Source organism: Podarcis filfolensis, assembly GCF_964270895.1.
Source record: "Podarcis filfolensis genome assembly, chromosome: 4".
Lineage (NCBI taxonomy): Eukaryota > Metazoa > Chordata > Lepidosauria > Squamata > Lacertidae > Podarcis > Podarcis filfolensis.
The window spans coordinates 76,457,001-76,470,122 of NC_139607.1; the positions used below are offsets into that span (position 1 = coordinate 76,457,001).

Consider the following 13,122-nt stretch of genomic DNA (forward strand, 5'->3'; position numbering starts at 1 on the left):
AGACACGTGGGGAGTACATGGGCCAGCCAGATTTCCCTGGAAACTCAAAGATGATAGCTTTCCCCCATTTTCCTCTAGCACCTGATATTCAGAGGTACACTGCCCCCTGAACATGAACTTTCCATTTAGCTGTCACAGACAATAGTTGTTCATAACTAATCTTCCACAAATTGATCTTATCATTTTTAAAAGCCTTCTAAGCTAGCAGTCATAACATCTGCAGCAGCATATTCTGAAAAGGAAAAAGAAATTTTTCCAGGGTGAAGAAATAATGTGTGCAATACTGCTGTGTGAGGCTGCCTGAATTTGTTTTTCCCTCTGGCCTTTTTTAAACATGAGAAGTTGGATGAGGGGGAGCAATTCAGAGCATGGCATTCAATGGCATTGCAGCAAATCAGTCAAGAGGAGTCATTTTTTAGAAGGGGAAATAATTTGGGGAGGGGGTGTTTGGGGCTCAGACCTCACCTCTGATTTGTATTTGGTGTGTGGTCTTGAGAATTGTTTGTCTCCATCTTTTGTCCAGCACTCTCTTTCCAACAGTGGCCAGTCAGATGTCCCCCGGGGATCTTGCAAAGAAGGCACAAGCCAACAGTATTCCCCTGTGGCTTGTCTCCAGAATCAGGAATACTGCCTCAGAACATGTAGGCTTGCTCACATATCATAGCTGATAGGAGATACTTTCATGAGAGAGCAGGGTTGGGAGCCACAGATGGAACCAAGAGGAAAAGTAGTAGGCCTGGCTCAGCAGAGTGGGACTTGTAACACTCCTGCTTTTTAAGAGATACCAGGAACTCCTGTGCAGAGCCTATGCTCTGCATGCAGAAGGTCCCAGCTTCAATCCCTACTGCCTCCAATGAAAAGGATTTCAGGTGGCAGAAGAACCACCTCTGCCTAAGACTTGGGAGAAGCAGAACCCATTTGCATAGACGGGTGTAAGCTAAAAAGGTCAGTGGTCTAATACAGTGTAAGACAGCTTCATATACCCCTATAAATTTAGTGGATGGCCTTGTTTACTATTTCTGAATCACCATCAAGGGTTGGGGCCGACCCAGATCTCTGGGATTCAAAAATAAAAGTTGCGGTAGAAGTGCTTTACAGATCACACTTGTTATAGAAGTTACTGATTATTCAATATTCAGCCCAACGTTCAAACCAACTCTTATTATCTTTACACTATCTGCCAGTAAATGACCATTGAATGCTAGGAGCATACTTCTAAACTACAAGTTAGTAGAATTGTTATTCAGAAAATTAATGAAAATCATGTTTTAAACATTTATGACATAGAAAATAAATGGATCAGGTAGACAAGTTAATAATCAATTCGCTACAATTGTGCAAACTGAGATGCTGCTGATTCATAGTTTTAGACACCAAAAAGTACTACTAGTTATTGATTTTTCTCAAGTGATTTATCAATAAGCAACTTGCCTCTTGAAATGAACAGTCTGGGAAGAAATTTAGGAGCTAAAATTGAAACAGAAAATTATGAAATATTTATTATTATGAAATAAGGTGATGAAATACAAAGTTTTTTTTTATAAAGTTGACTCCAGTTCATTAGGTGGCTACATTATTGTTGTTCTTAAAACCTTAATAACATTTATCAGATTTTAAACACTATTTAACTGTAACAAGATTTCAGCCACGCATGATTCTAACATTAAAGAAACTGAAAGCATCCCTATGTACTTTAGTTTTACACAAAAAGTAGTCAAGCTGTGAAACTTGAAAATAACCAGAAAGCTCAGTGTACATGTGCTCTAAAGGTATGGCCCTTCTCTTTTCCTGTGCCAAATGCAGAGTAGCAACATGAGAGCCTCTGAGTTAGGCAACTACAGCACAAACTGTAAGGCTTCACCATAGGTATGGGTAAAAGTTATCTACATGTGATCAGTAATTGTTGGGCAGGAAGGAAAAAGAGGTAGCTGCAATGGCTGTGCAGGGAGAAAGGACAGTAACAAGGGCTGCGAAAATAGTAGGTAGGAATGAGAACCAAAGCAGCACAGATGTGGAGGAAACGCTGGTAAGATAAGCAGGAGAGATAGATGAGAAACTGATTAGAAGTACCGGCTGGGTGTTTTGTGGCATTTACCCAAATGAAGGTTTTTGGAAACTTTGGCTCTCTCTTTTACATAACATCATGCTACTGCTGTATTCATTGAAATAGGACCGAGACTTCAGTTAAATTAAATGTAACCAATGTATGTAGATTTAGTTAGGAATGCTATTTTGTGTAGTCTCATCAGTTTTCTTCAGAACAACAAGTGGGCATTTCTTAACAATTGTGTGTGTGTGTGTGTGTGTGTGTGTGTGTGTATAACACATCATGTTGAATAACCCCAATCCCTCACTACAATTTCAAAAGTGACAAAACGTAATTTTACACAGTATTTTCTGGAATAATGAAATTTTGCATGAACGAATATTGTTCCATCTGTGCTACAATAAGCTACTTTGTTATTCCATATCATATTAAACTGTCAGAACAACCCTGAAAATGTGAAGTCATTTTTCACACTTACTTCACAGAATGTGCATAGTTCCCCCCTTGCCCCTGCAGCACACCCACCAGAATTCACAAAACTAAAACCTGTCTGCTGTAAAACATAGGTACAAAGGTTTTCCCTTTGAATCTGAAGCCTAGCTGAAAGTTTCCTTTTGATCTCTAACAACTGCCAAGCACCTTCTGCTTCCTTCAGCCTATTGAACTGTAGGAGAAAATGTGAGTTAACCTAAAACTTGTCTAGATTAACTGGTATGGGGAAATGGGAAGGAGTAATTACACTGAATGCAAGACAGATGACAGAGAAGTATGGGGTATCTGTTAAACCATACTTTTCTCCAGGACGAGATTCCCCACCACTTCTCATTTCAAGTGCTGAAGCTACCATTAATGCCCCAGAATTATCTGCTTTTATGTTAAGAGGATCTTAATGACAATTATTGTTTCAGCAATCATTTTATTTATGTAAGGACCAATTGGAGCTGGACTCTGGTTACAACTGCATTTGTGAACAAATGATACTTATTATTTACCAAAACATGCTTAGTCTGAAGCCCTGGAAAATGTTGTCTGATCTATATATACAGCAGATTGCTATGAGCCTGTAACTCCCTTCACTGGCAGTGACCTGGTCTGCATCTCACATTAAACCATAGTTAAAATAAAGTATGATTTAAGGCAAACAAGCAGTGTGATGGTGCACGCCAGTGAAATCATAGGCGTTATATGCTTGTCCTGGTCCTGCTATGCTGTCAAGAAACAAGCCATGATCTGGCTTCTCCTGTCATTCAAACCCAGGCATGGGGTTTGTTTTCTAATCTTGTAATCCAAATGGGGAAAGTTTTGAAAATCACCCCCCACCGCCTGAATAAAATGTTCACATGGGTGAGAATACTTCTAAACATAACTGGTCAGGCTGATACATCTTATTTTCCCTTTTGTTACATTTTCACAATAAAAATCCTTTAATACATCTAATACGTCTAATTTACTGCACTCAAAATATACTTTCTAAAACATAGATCAATCTTTTTTTATCAGTGTATTATGACAGATGGCGTGATTGATTTGGACATGAGTCACCCAGGTTCATCAGATCTTTGACTAACCAGTATTTTATGAAGTTGTGAGGATAAATTAGATGAAAACAGTGGGGAACCTCTGCAATCTGTACCAAGCATTTCCAAAACAGCAAGGCTCACTATCTCACACAAATGCCAATACCAGACACGGTTGGCAAAGTTTAGAAAACCAGCTCAATTATATATGATTTATTTACATAAAACTTTTTTAAAAAAGATTTTTACCTGCAAGATTGTCAATCTCCTTCTCTTGGAGCAAGCTGACAGCATCATCATCTCCTTCCAGCATGAGCTCAGTTTCAGCATTCTGATTGACAACAGCTTGGCTTCGGAAGGTTTTCTTTGACTTCACGACATCTTCCTCAGTGCCTATAAAAAAAGGTTACAAACATTTTAGAATTCTGTTCGGTCTTTAGATCAGTCTCAACAACCTGTTTTCCAATACAAAGCAAATTAGGCTTGCCATATGTCAGGAAAATTCCTGACATGCCCTGGTTTTTGGATGTATGGCAATGCGATGGAAAAAGCAGTGAAAACAGCTCCAAAAGGTTCCCCCCAAAAAGCTCAACAATTTGGGGGTCTTCCTAAAAAAAGCTAAACAACAACTTTGAGTGTCAGGGATTTTACTTTTTGAAATATGGCAACCCTAAACAGATGGAATCTATCCATTGATACAAATATCAATTATCAAAAATACACTTCAAAACAGCCTTTCAAGAACTTTTAATGCATGGGGATGTGTGCTCTTAGAGAACAAAGGCATGGTAGTAAACTTCAAAACAGAAGGCTGGGCTCCAACTTGTTTTTAACTAGCTTGTCATTGCTGGCAGTAATCCTCTCACATCAATCTGACAATGCATTGTAGCAGAAAGGTACTGTACTAGACGTGCAGGTGAATGTGGCAAATGTGCTGATTAATGATGTAGACAAATCTTTCTGAAATCAGTTTTGTTTTACAATATTAAACATACATTTATCTGAAAGACATATAAAACTAGCCTGCTTTGGTTTGATAGAAGCTTGTTGGCTTGGCTGTTCTTTAAATTTATCACTCAGTTGAGTATACCTCAGTTTGCCACAATATACCAGGCATTTATCTAAATGAAAGTGTAGGAGACCGAAAGTTGCCCTTCAATCACTGTATCCTTTATGAATTAGAGTTCCATTTATCAAAATTACAGAAAGAAGAGGTAATGTCTCAGAAGGCTGTCTCATTACAAGGCTTATAAACACTGCCCTTACAAAGAAGTGGTTTAACACCTAACAAATCAAGAATTGATTGGGAATAGAATTTATTTGAGATAATCTATCTTCGGAAGACATGCCGTACTGAGTGCACTTCTTGGCCTCAGTACCCATTCATCAAGAAATTAACAAGCAAGTTCCACAGACCACCAGACTTCCTTGGATTCTGAAATACGAAATATGTTAAAAACAGATCTGTCACAGATGTTCTAATTGCATACTCCTGAAGGTTTTTTGTTTCCTTAAAGGATCTCAAAAGAAAAGATACAAGCTGATTATTTATAATTTCTCTATAGAAGTACACTGGCAAGATTGCAAATATGCATTTGGAGTCAAACTGTACTTAGTATTGTTAGCATTTCTAAAATATAAGAAAAATAATTTTATTTATTCTAAAATAATACAAATACCAGGGAAACATCTAGACAGTGCAATCTATCAAGGACCGGGGAGCTGCAGAGTGGCAGATTCCAAAGCCCAGTCAGCTGCAGAAGAGGTGTGTGAGTGAGAGAGGGAATCTTTCCTTTTTTGCTGCACCATCTGGGGTCCTCAGGAGATTTGTGGAGCTTTGGATCTCATACACACAAAGGCTCTGCCATTCCGCCCTGACATGCCACATTTGAGGTCTTCAGCAGTGGGGTCTTCTATCAGCAGTGGGAGAAGAAGTGTCAGTAGCTTTCTGTCTGCTAGGGTATTGCTTGGTTCTTCTGCCATGGCAGAGTCCTGCCCTGCTAGTGAAGAGGGGCCTACGTACCATCCTAAACTCATTCTAAAGACATTACCATCGTGGGGTCAGGACAGCAACTTAAGTATGCTTATTTAACATGTTTCATTAGAGGTAAAAATATGAAAGCAATTTAAAAATCTCTTCCTTGTAGCTTTTACAAGCTGCCAGCTTTGACAAAGATAGTATCTGAAGATTAGGAAGCTACGAGAAAAGATCCAGGAAAATGGCTAAGAATGTTTTTCTTGATTATCCTGGATTTTTTTGTCCTTTCACTATGATTCGTAAGACAAGGTGACGATCCAGAATGCAACCCTGTTGATAGGATGAGAATCCAGTCTCTAGGTTATATCACAAAGTGCTTTTGCGAGTATCCTTTGTTTCAAAAGCTGCTATGAGAAACAGGAGTTATTGTTTGAGGGACACAAGCACTTAAGTCCCTTAGACCTGTAGACCAAGTTGTGTGGTTCTTTGGATCCAGACCATGGGCTACAAGCTCACAAGGTGTCTTTTGTACACATAAGTGACAATGCACAAACTGGGGTGTCCCCCCCTCCGTTTCCTTACTTAAGGGTATGCCCCACTGCATGCAACAGGACTTACTCCTGAATTGGCATGGTTATATTTGCACTGCAAGGAATATGCAAAAGAGGAGAAAAGCAGGTCCCTCATACTGATTTTTACTCTCTGTTTGGTTCAGCTAAATGATTACAGATGCCAGGTTCCTTGCAGTTTATTCTAGCCTTAAAACTTTGACCTGTGTACCTGTATTTAGGACCTTACGTAAGGACACTGGTTTCCTGTTTGAAACCTGAACTGGATAAAAATCTACAAATCACTTTCTCTAGTATATTGACAAGTAAGTATATGGGCCTAGTGCAGAATAAAGCAGCTCTGGTTTTGTTTTTTGGTTGTAAGTGCATAATTTAAATGGCTGAAATAATAAATGTTTTCCTAAGATGCTTACATCTGACAGAGCACTTGTGATGCTACCAAAACCACAATTAAAAATGAAGGATGGTATTCAGTTAAGTTTTACTCAAACTAGACGTATTGAAATGAATGAACATCACTAAGCTAGGTCTACTCTGAGTAGAATCTAGCTAAAAGTTCTATGGCATGATAAAGGAATTGGAATTTACTAGTTTCTTGTTTTACTAACATTTTATTTGCGGAAAACCACTAAGTAAATAACCACAGAAGAAACAAATGTTGAAATATTGAATAAAAGAAATAGAAATAAAGGATGGGAAATATCATTCTATACTATAACTCAGAATATAATGTCTGAGGAAATGAGAAAAATAAAGGACAAATATACGAGGAGTGCTGCAAACCATGTTAGACTTAAACACACCATTTTTTCTAGGATATATTAAATAGGGTTCAGTATCATTAGTCTTCTGCAAAACATGACTGTGATAATATTCCCCCAAAAAGGTTTTTATTAAATAGGTTGGCTCCATTCTTGATCCGAGACTAAATTTTACCTGTGACAAGTAGATCCCACAGTTATTCATACCAGTTTCTAATTTTGGAGGTATTGATACATTTCTATGCCTTTGCTGTCTGAAATTTAGCTGCAGTAAGTAACTGGGTAACTGAGTCAATGAATTATCTCTGAAACAAAGACACTGAAGAGCCCTATCCATGGATCAAAAAGAATGGTATATCACTTTTTATATGAGCCAGAATGTCCCTTCAGAATTTTAATAGTTTGGGGCATTTTTGGACTATACTATGTATAGAGATACATTCAGACCTGACCACAGCCCTATCAAGGCAAATTTGAACAACTCTAATGTAAATGGCTCAGTCTGCTCGGTGGGAGATGCCATCTAGTAAATAACATATAGGTGGCCTCCTTTGTGTTTAGTAAGGGAAATGTGAGCACCACTCTTTTCTTTTTAAAGGGTGTATGAAATTGCAGCTAAGAGTTTAAAAGTTTAATCCTTCTCACTGAAACACAAATTCTACTCAAGGAATCACCTGAGACCAGTATATATTATGAGCAGATAGACCAAGGTACAGACCTGCATTAATCCAGATTCCATCAAATCAAAGGGAATGGGGCCTCTGATTCAGTGGAATAAGGAGTGCACTCATTATAAAGAATATTTTCTCTCTTTAAAGTACAATGAAACAGCAAGAAGCATGAAATATAATGACAGAGAGCCTTTTGAAAACGGCATTTGGCATGTCAACATTTATTTTGATAACATCCATATTTTCCTCTCAGATTTCATTTAAACTTGTAAATTCTCATTTGGATTCTTCAGGTCACAGCTGGTACTAGGTATGCAAGCTAAGCTTCAAAGATAACCTGCTGTGTCCATGCTTACAAGAAGTCAGTTCAAGGCTACTTGAATAAATGTAGACTCATAACGTGGCTGATTTCAGACATGGGTAGACTTTCTGAGAAGCAGAAGCAAAAAAAATACAAATACAAATACAAAATTCAAACCAAGCACGTAACTCAGTTCAAACAAACCACTCAACATCATCACTCATTAACATCCATTCAACTTTTAAGGTCACTAATTTCATTTTAAAAATAGAGTGGAAATAAAAGTAAAGTTTGCTTAGGGGCCATGATACAAGCCAAGGGAGAGTCCTGCGTCTTTCAGAGTTCATTCCACAGCTTACTTCAGTGAATTATAGATAAGGCAATTTATGCAGAGAGTTCTCTTTCATCTTTGAAGAGGGCTGGCAGAATGGAAAGTTAACTCATTTTAGTGTTACCTAAATGTACTGACAGGAAATTCTAATGTTTCCAAACATCTGGAAATCAGCTTCATGGGATGGTGATTTCTTTTCTTAAAGAATGCCTTTTCATATACCGTCTTTTACAGCTTTATGTGGCTCCTAAAAGAGTGTTTTGACATAACTAAAGTCTGTCTGCTTCACAATAAAATGCTGCATTTAATTTAAAAAATCTTTTACAGAATAAAGATGTTTTTGTGAAGTTCTACTCTCTTGGACACTTATACGACGTTTCTTATTTCTTATTAAAGTATCTTAGCCTGTGTTGCTTTTTAGCATAACGTCCCTGTTTCAGTTTATAGTCAAGGGTACTAATGAATTGACTCTTAAGAGATAACACATTTCATTACCTGAGGTATTTGCGACTCTGTGGCGCAATGGGTGGCACATTGGACTTCATTACCTGAGGTATGAAATGAGAGCAAGAAAACGTACACATTTGGCATGTCTTCCTTGTTTAATATTGTAAAAGGAAAACTGCGTCAGGCGGTAAACAATTAAAAAGATGCAATCATGAGACTGCAAAGTCCCAGCAGGCACTAACTTGCAGATCTCAGGGCTCAGGGCACTAACTTGCAGCAGGGCTCAGGGCAACTTTTTGGAAGAATCAGGGCAGGTCACAAACCAAGAAACTGCTGGACTGGTTATTGCTGTATAGCACCTCCCTAATAATGGCCAGAAGGTGCACTGCAGTGTGTAAGCCCAGTTGAGAATCCTGGTTTGGTTTGGCTTCCAGTCTGAGCAACAGAAGAAGAAGAAGAAGAGGAGGAGGAGGAGGAGGAGGAGTTTGGATTTGATATCCCGCTTTATCACTATCCTAAAGGAGTCTCAAAGTGGCTAGCAATCTCCTTTTCCCTTCCTTCTCCACAACAAACACTCTGTGAGGTGAGTGAGGCTGAAAGACTTTAGAGAATTGTGACCAGCCTAAGGTCACCCAGCAGCTGCATGTGGAGGAGCGGGGAAGCGAACCCAGTTCACCAGATTGAGTCCACTGCTCTTAACCACTACACCACACTGGCTCTAAGCTAGTGTAGTAGCTGTACAGACTTCCCAAAACTAATGTTTTGTTGCTTGAATATCGGCTTTGCCTCACCTCACCAGAGGCCTACTTGAATCTTGCCTACCATTTTGTCTTGCTGAAAGTCTTAACTGAAGGTTTACTGAACTACTGGAACAGGTTCATAGTCTCCTAGATCTATCACTAACTCTAGAAACTTCAGTGGCTAGGAGTGCCTTTTACCAGCTTTGGCTAGGATAGCCTGACGAATGCCATCCATTTGCTGGTAACCTCCAAATTAGATTACCATAATGTGCTCTGAGTGAGACTGCCCTTGAGGCTGACTCAGAAGCTGCAGTTGGTGCAAAACGTAGTGGTTCGACTATTCACTGCAGTAGAATATTGCCACCATTATCAGTTGCTAACTGCATTGGATTTGAAATTCAAATTATATACATATAATTAACTGTTTTTATACAGGTGTTTTTTTTTAATTGTTTGCATATATGTAACTGTTTTAAATATACTTTTAATTTATTGTGAAATTATGTCAAGATATTCATAGGAAGCGATAATAAAATAAAGTATAATAGTAATAATAATTCATACAGGAATTATGCCCATAAGCATAAGATCCCTCAACAGAATCTCATCTCTTAATGAATTGTTAAGAATTCCATAATTTTCCAGAGTTGAAAAAGAATTCAAAAAAAAAAAAAAAAAAACCAACCCAACAGAAAACCAACTAGGGAGAAAAGGATTAAGAGGAGAAATAGCAGGTAACCTATATTTGAAATAAAAAGAATGCAACTACTGGGCACTTAGATTTTCTAAGCTCTGTATAAAAATTAAACTACAGAGAGGCTATATGTACAATCTAAAGTTAAAAACAGATAGATTTAGAGCACAATAAACAATTCTAATAGTAAATATTTGATTCTACTAATTATGAGGAGAATTCATTTTTTGCCCTGCTTTCCAATAAACATGCCAAACACTGGTGGTTATTTTCATTTTGAGAGGTGCTGTACTTAAGAAAATTCAGTACTGTAATGGTGGAACAGAGCAATGACATCTGACCTTGTAAGCAGCATTTGTCAATGAAAATCTCATAAGGGATATGTCCAGATAATTTAACCCATATTGTACATACCTTTCATTAGTTAACATAATGTCTTAAGTTGCAGACATTCATTATATAGCAAAGGCTAGCAAATACGGAGGTGATTACTTGTGATTTAATGATCTTATATTACAAAATATTGAAAATGAGAAAATAATGACAAGTAGCAAAAACTACATTAATAATAATTATGCTTGAATACAGTTTACAAAGAATAGTCATAACTGAGTTATTTTCCCAAATATAACAAATAGCTACTGCTCAGTAGCAAAGGACATCAAGGACACTTGCAAGAAAGAATTGGATCAATATTAACGTGATTTTCATTTCATGCTTCCCCAACTCCAGTAAGCTGACAATATACTCTGATTATGTGAACTGCCTGTGAGTAACATAGAAAAGGTTATTAGAGCAAGAGGTGGAAATGGAATGCACTTTTTATATTGACAGATTTGCTAATAGAGTGTACTGACTTTCAAAAGCCATGCAATGCGTTTTCACAATTTGCTTTTCCAAATACACCCTACCTACCTTCTAATACTAGTTCAAAAATATATTTTTAAAAGAAGACATATTTTATATTTATATAAAAGATAACTTTTATTGATAGGAAAGTTATTTATAAAATAGACCAAGAGAAAAAATGCAATTAAAAAAGCTAGAATATGTTCTTGAATTTGCAATATGACTTGAACACTTGTAATGTGATTGTATACTATGGAAGTGCAAGATAATGTAAGAATACTCTTAAGAGAAGGTAGATAATTATTTTGAAATAGAATATAATAAAACTTGCCTTAGAGGTTACACATAAAGTATAGAATCTTCTAGTAGGGTTTTTGATTAAAATGTAACAAGCAAAAGCTAAACAAAACTAAGGTTCCAAACCTGATAATTAAACTGCCCCCCATCAATGCTTCTTGCCACTTGAGAATTAAATACAACTTGGGTTTCCTTCATTGAAAACAATGAAATTGTAGAATGAATCTGAAGGGTTGCTGCTAAGTCCAGGGAAGTAAAGGAATTCATTCACAGGATTGGAGATCAAACCTCTGAACAGCTCCACATATAAATTTTGATTCTGTATTTAAATTGGCAGTCACAAGAGTATAAATGAGTATAAATGATTTTATCTTTAGAGGGGAAATTCTAAAAGTAGACAAAATATTCTATACCTGACTCACCACATAACAAAGCAAAAGTCTCCAAAGCAATTTAAAAAAACATATCTCACAAAATGGTGGCAGAATGGGACACTGTGGCAGACATAGCTATCTTGTCAAAAGAAAAACCCAAAAGGTACCTTATTACACCTGAACAGCAGCAGTCCGCATAAAAATCATAGCCATCAATTAATGAACATTTTGGGGCATTTCCCCACATTCATAGGACTGTGCTTGGAAAGTGCAATATTTTCACAAGAGAACAGCAACCTCAAAACAAGACACACTGTGCATGGGAAATTATTAACAAATGTGTATTGTACAAAAAAGGATGAACATGCATCAGTGCAATGAAATAAATTTTGAATAGCAAAGATGCAGGGTGAAAATGGAAAAGTTGATTGATAAATGAACCAAAAGCAGCAAAAAAAGAAAGAAAGAAAGAAAGAGGAAGAAAATCTGGGGAAGACAATGCTCTTTAAGTAAAACGGAATGGTTTACATGCCTGTCTTACATTGCTTCCTCTGAGATCATCACATTTAGACTGAAGAACAGAGAAGAGTTATTTGATGACATCTGGAAGCCCTTTACCACTGAATACACATTTTAAAAGAGCTCGTCACTGTAATATCTAGATTAGTATCTACATAATCTCTGTCCATGAAGTGGATGCCACTCCATAAAAGTTCCAGAAATATATTCTCATCTTGTACTTATATAGAAGTAAAAGCTCAGCATAAAAATGAACAAAGAATGTTATGCTACGTGCTATGCTTTGTGCACCGTTACATTTGAAAATATTATTTTCAAAAGACACCGAAAATGAAAGTAGCTTTTCCCCTTGGTAGGGGAAAAAAATGCATGATTCACTAGTAAGAAACCGTAGTACACATGCACAGATGGGAATGCTTAGCCATTTTAGAAGGAATGATTATCAAAGCAGTTATTTCCCCCCACTTTATCTTGTAGCATTCTTTTATGAACATTCCTAATTCAAATTGTAAGTCACAAGACTAAAAAGGCATGAGCAAATGATAAGTTGAAATCAAAGAGAGATTGCGACATTCTGTTTGCAATGGAAATCCATGTGTGCACAACCAATTTCTCTTCACAAATAGGAACATATGCATAGGATGCTGGGTGGTATAGATTTATGCTCCTTTAAACTAGGCACTAAATTCTATAGCTAAACGGCATGGATTCAGCTTGAAGCTCGTCATTCTTATCCCCCCACCCCAAACAGATCCATACAACATATCAAGACAGTGCCATGCCCTATTCTTTGCTTCAAGCCTCCATATCAACCATCTTTAATTCCCAGTGACTATCTGCTCCCATACATACCATTTCCCCCACCCTTCTAGATCTTTGGGGAAAGCCCTGGTCTGCCACCACCTTTGGAAATTATGAGGAGTAGGACTTTTTCTGCTGTGACATCATAGCATAAATGGCTTCAGTCATACATATATTAGGGGCCACCTTTATTTTCATCACCACTGTGCTTTCTTGATTATACACC

General features: G+C 37.3%; 1 protein-coding gene across 6 annotated transcripts in view; it reads right to left on the reverse strand.

Moving 5' to 3' along the window:
• The window catches only part of NBEA (neurobeachin), a 361,568-nt gene that overhangs the window by 162,304 nt on the left and 186,142 nt on the right, over positions 1–13,122 (reverse strand). For 5 of the 6 annotated variants that reach the window (XM_083608943.1, XM_083608945.1, XM_083608941.1 and 2 more), the window contains one exon: positions 3,814–3,957. In XM_083608943.1, coding sequence (XP_083465069.1) covers positions 3,814–3,957 — 144 coding nt within the window. Of the gene's footprint in view, positions 1–1,431; positions 1,468–3,813; positions 3,958–13,122 lie in introns of all 6 variants that reach the window. The other variant, XM_083608944.1, reaches the window with a different exon arrangement.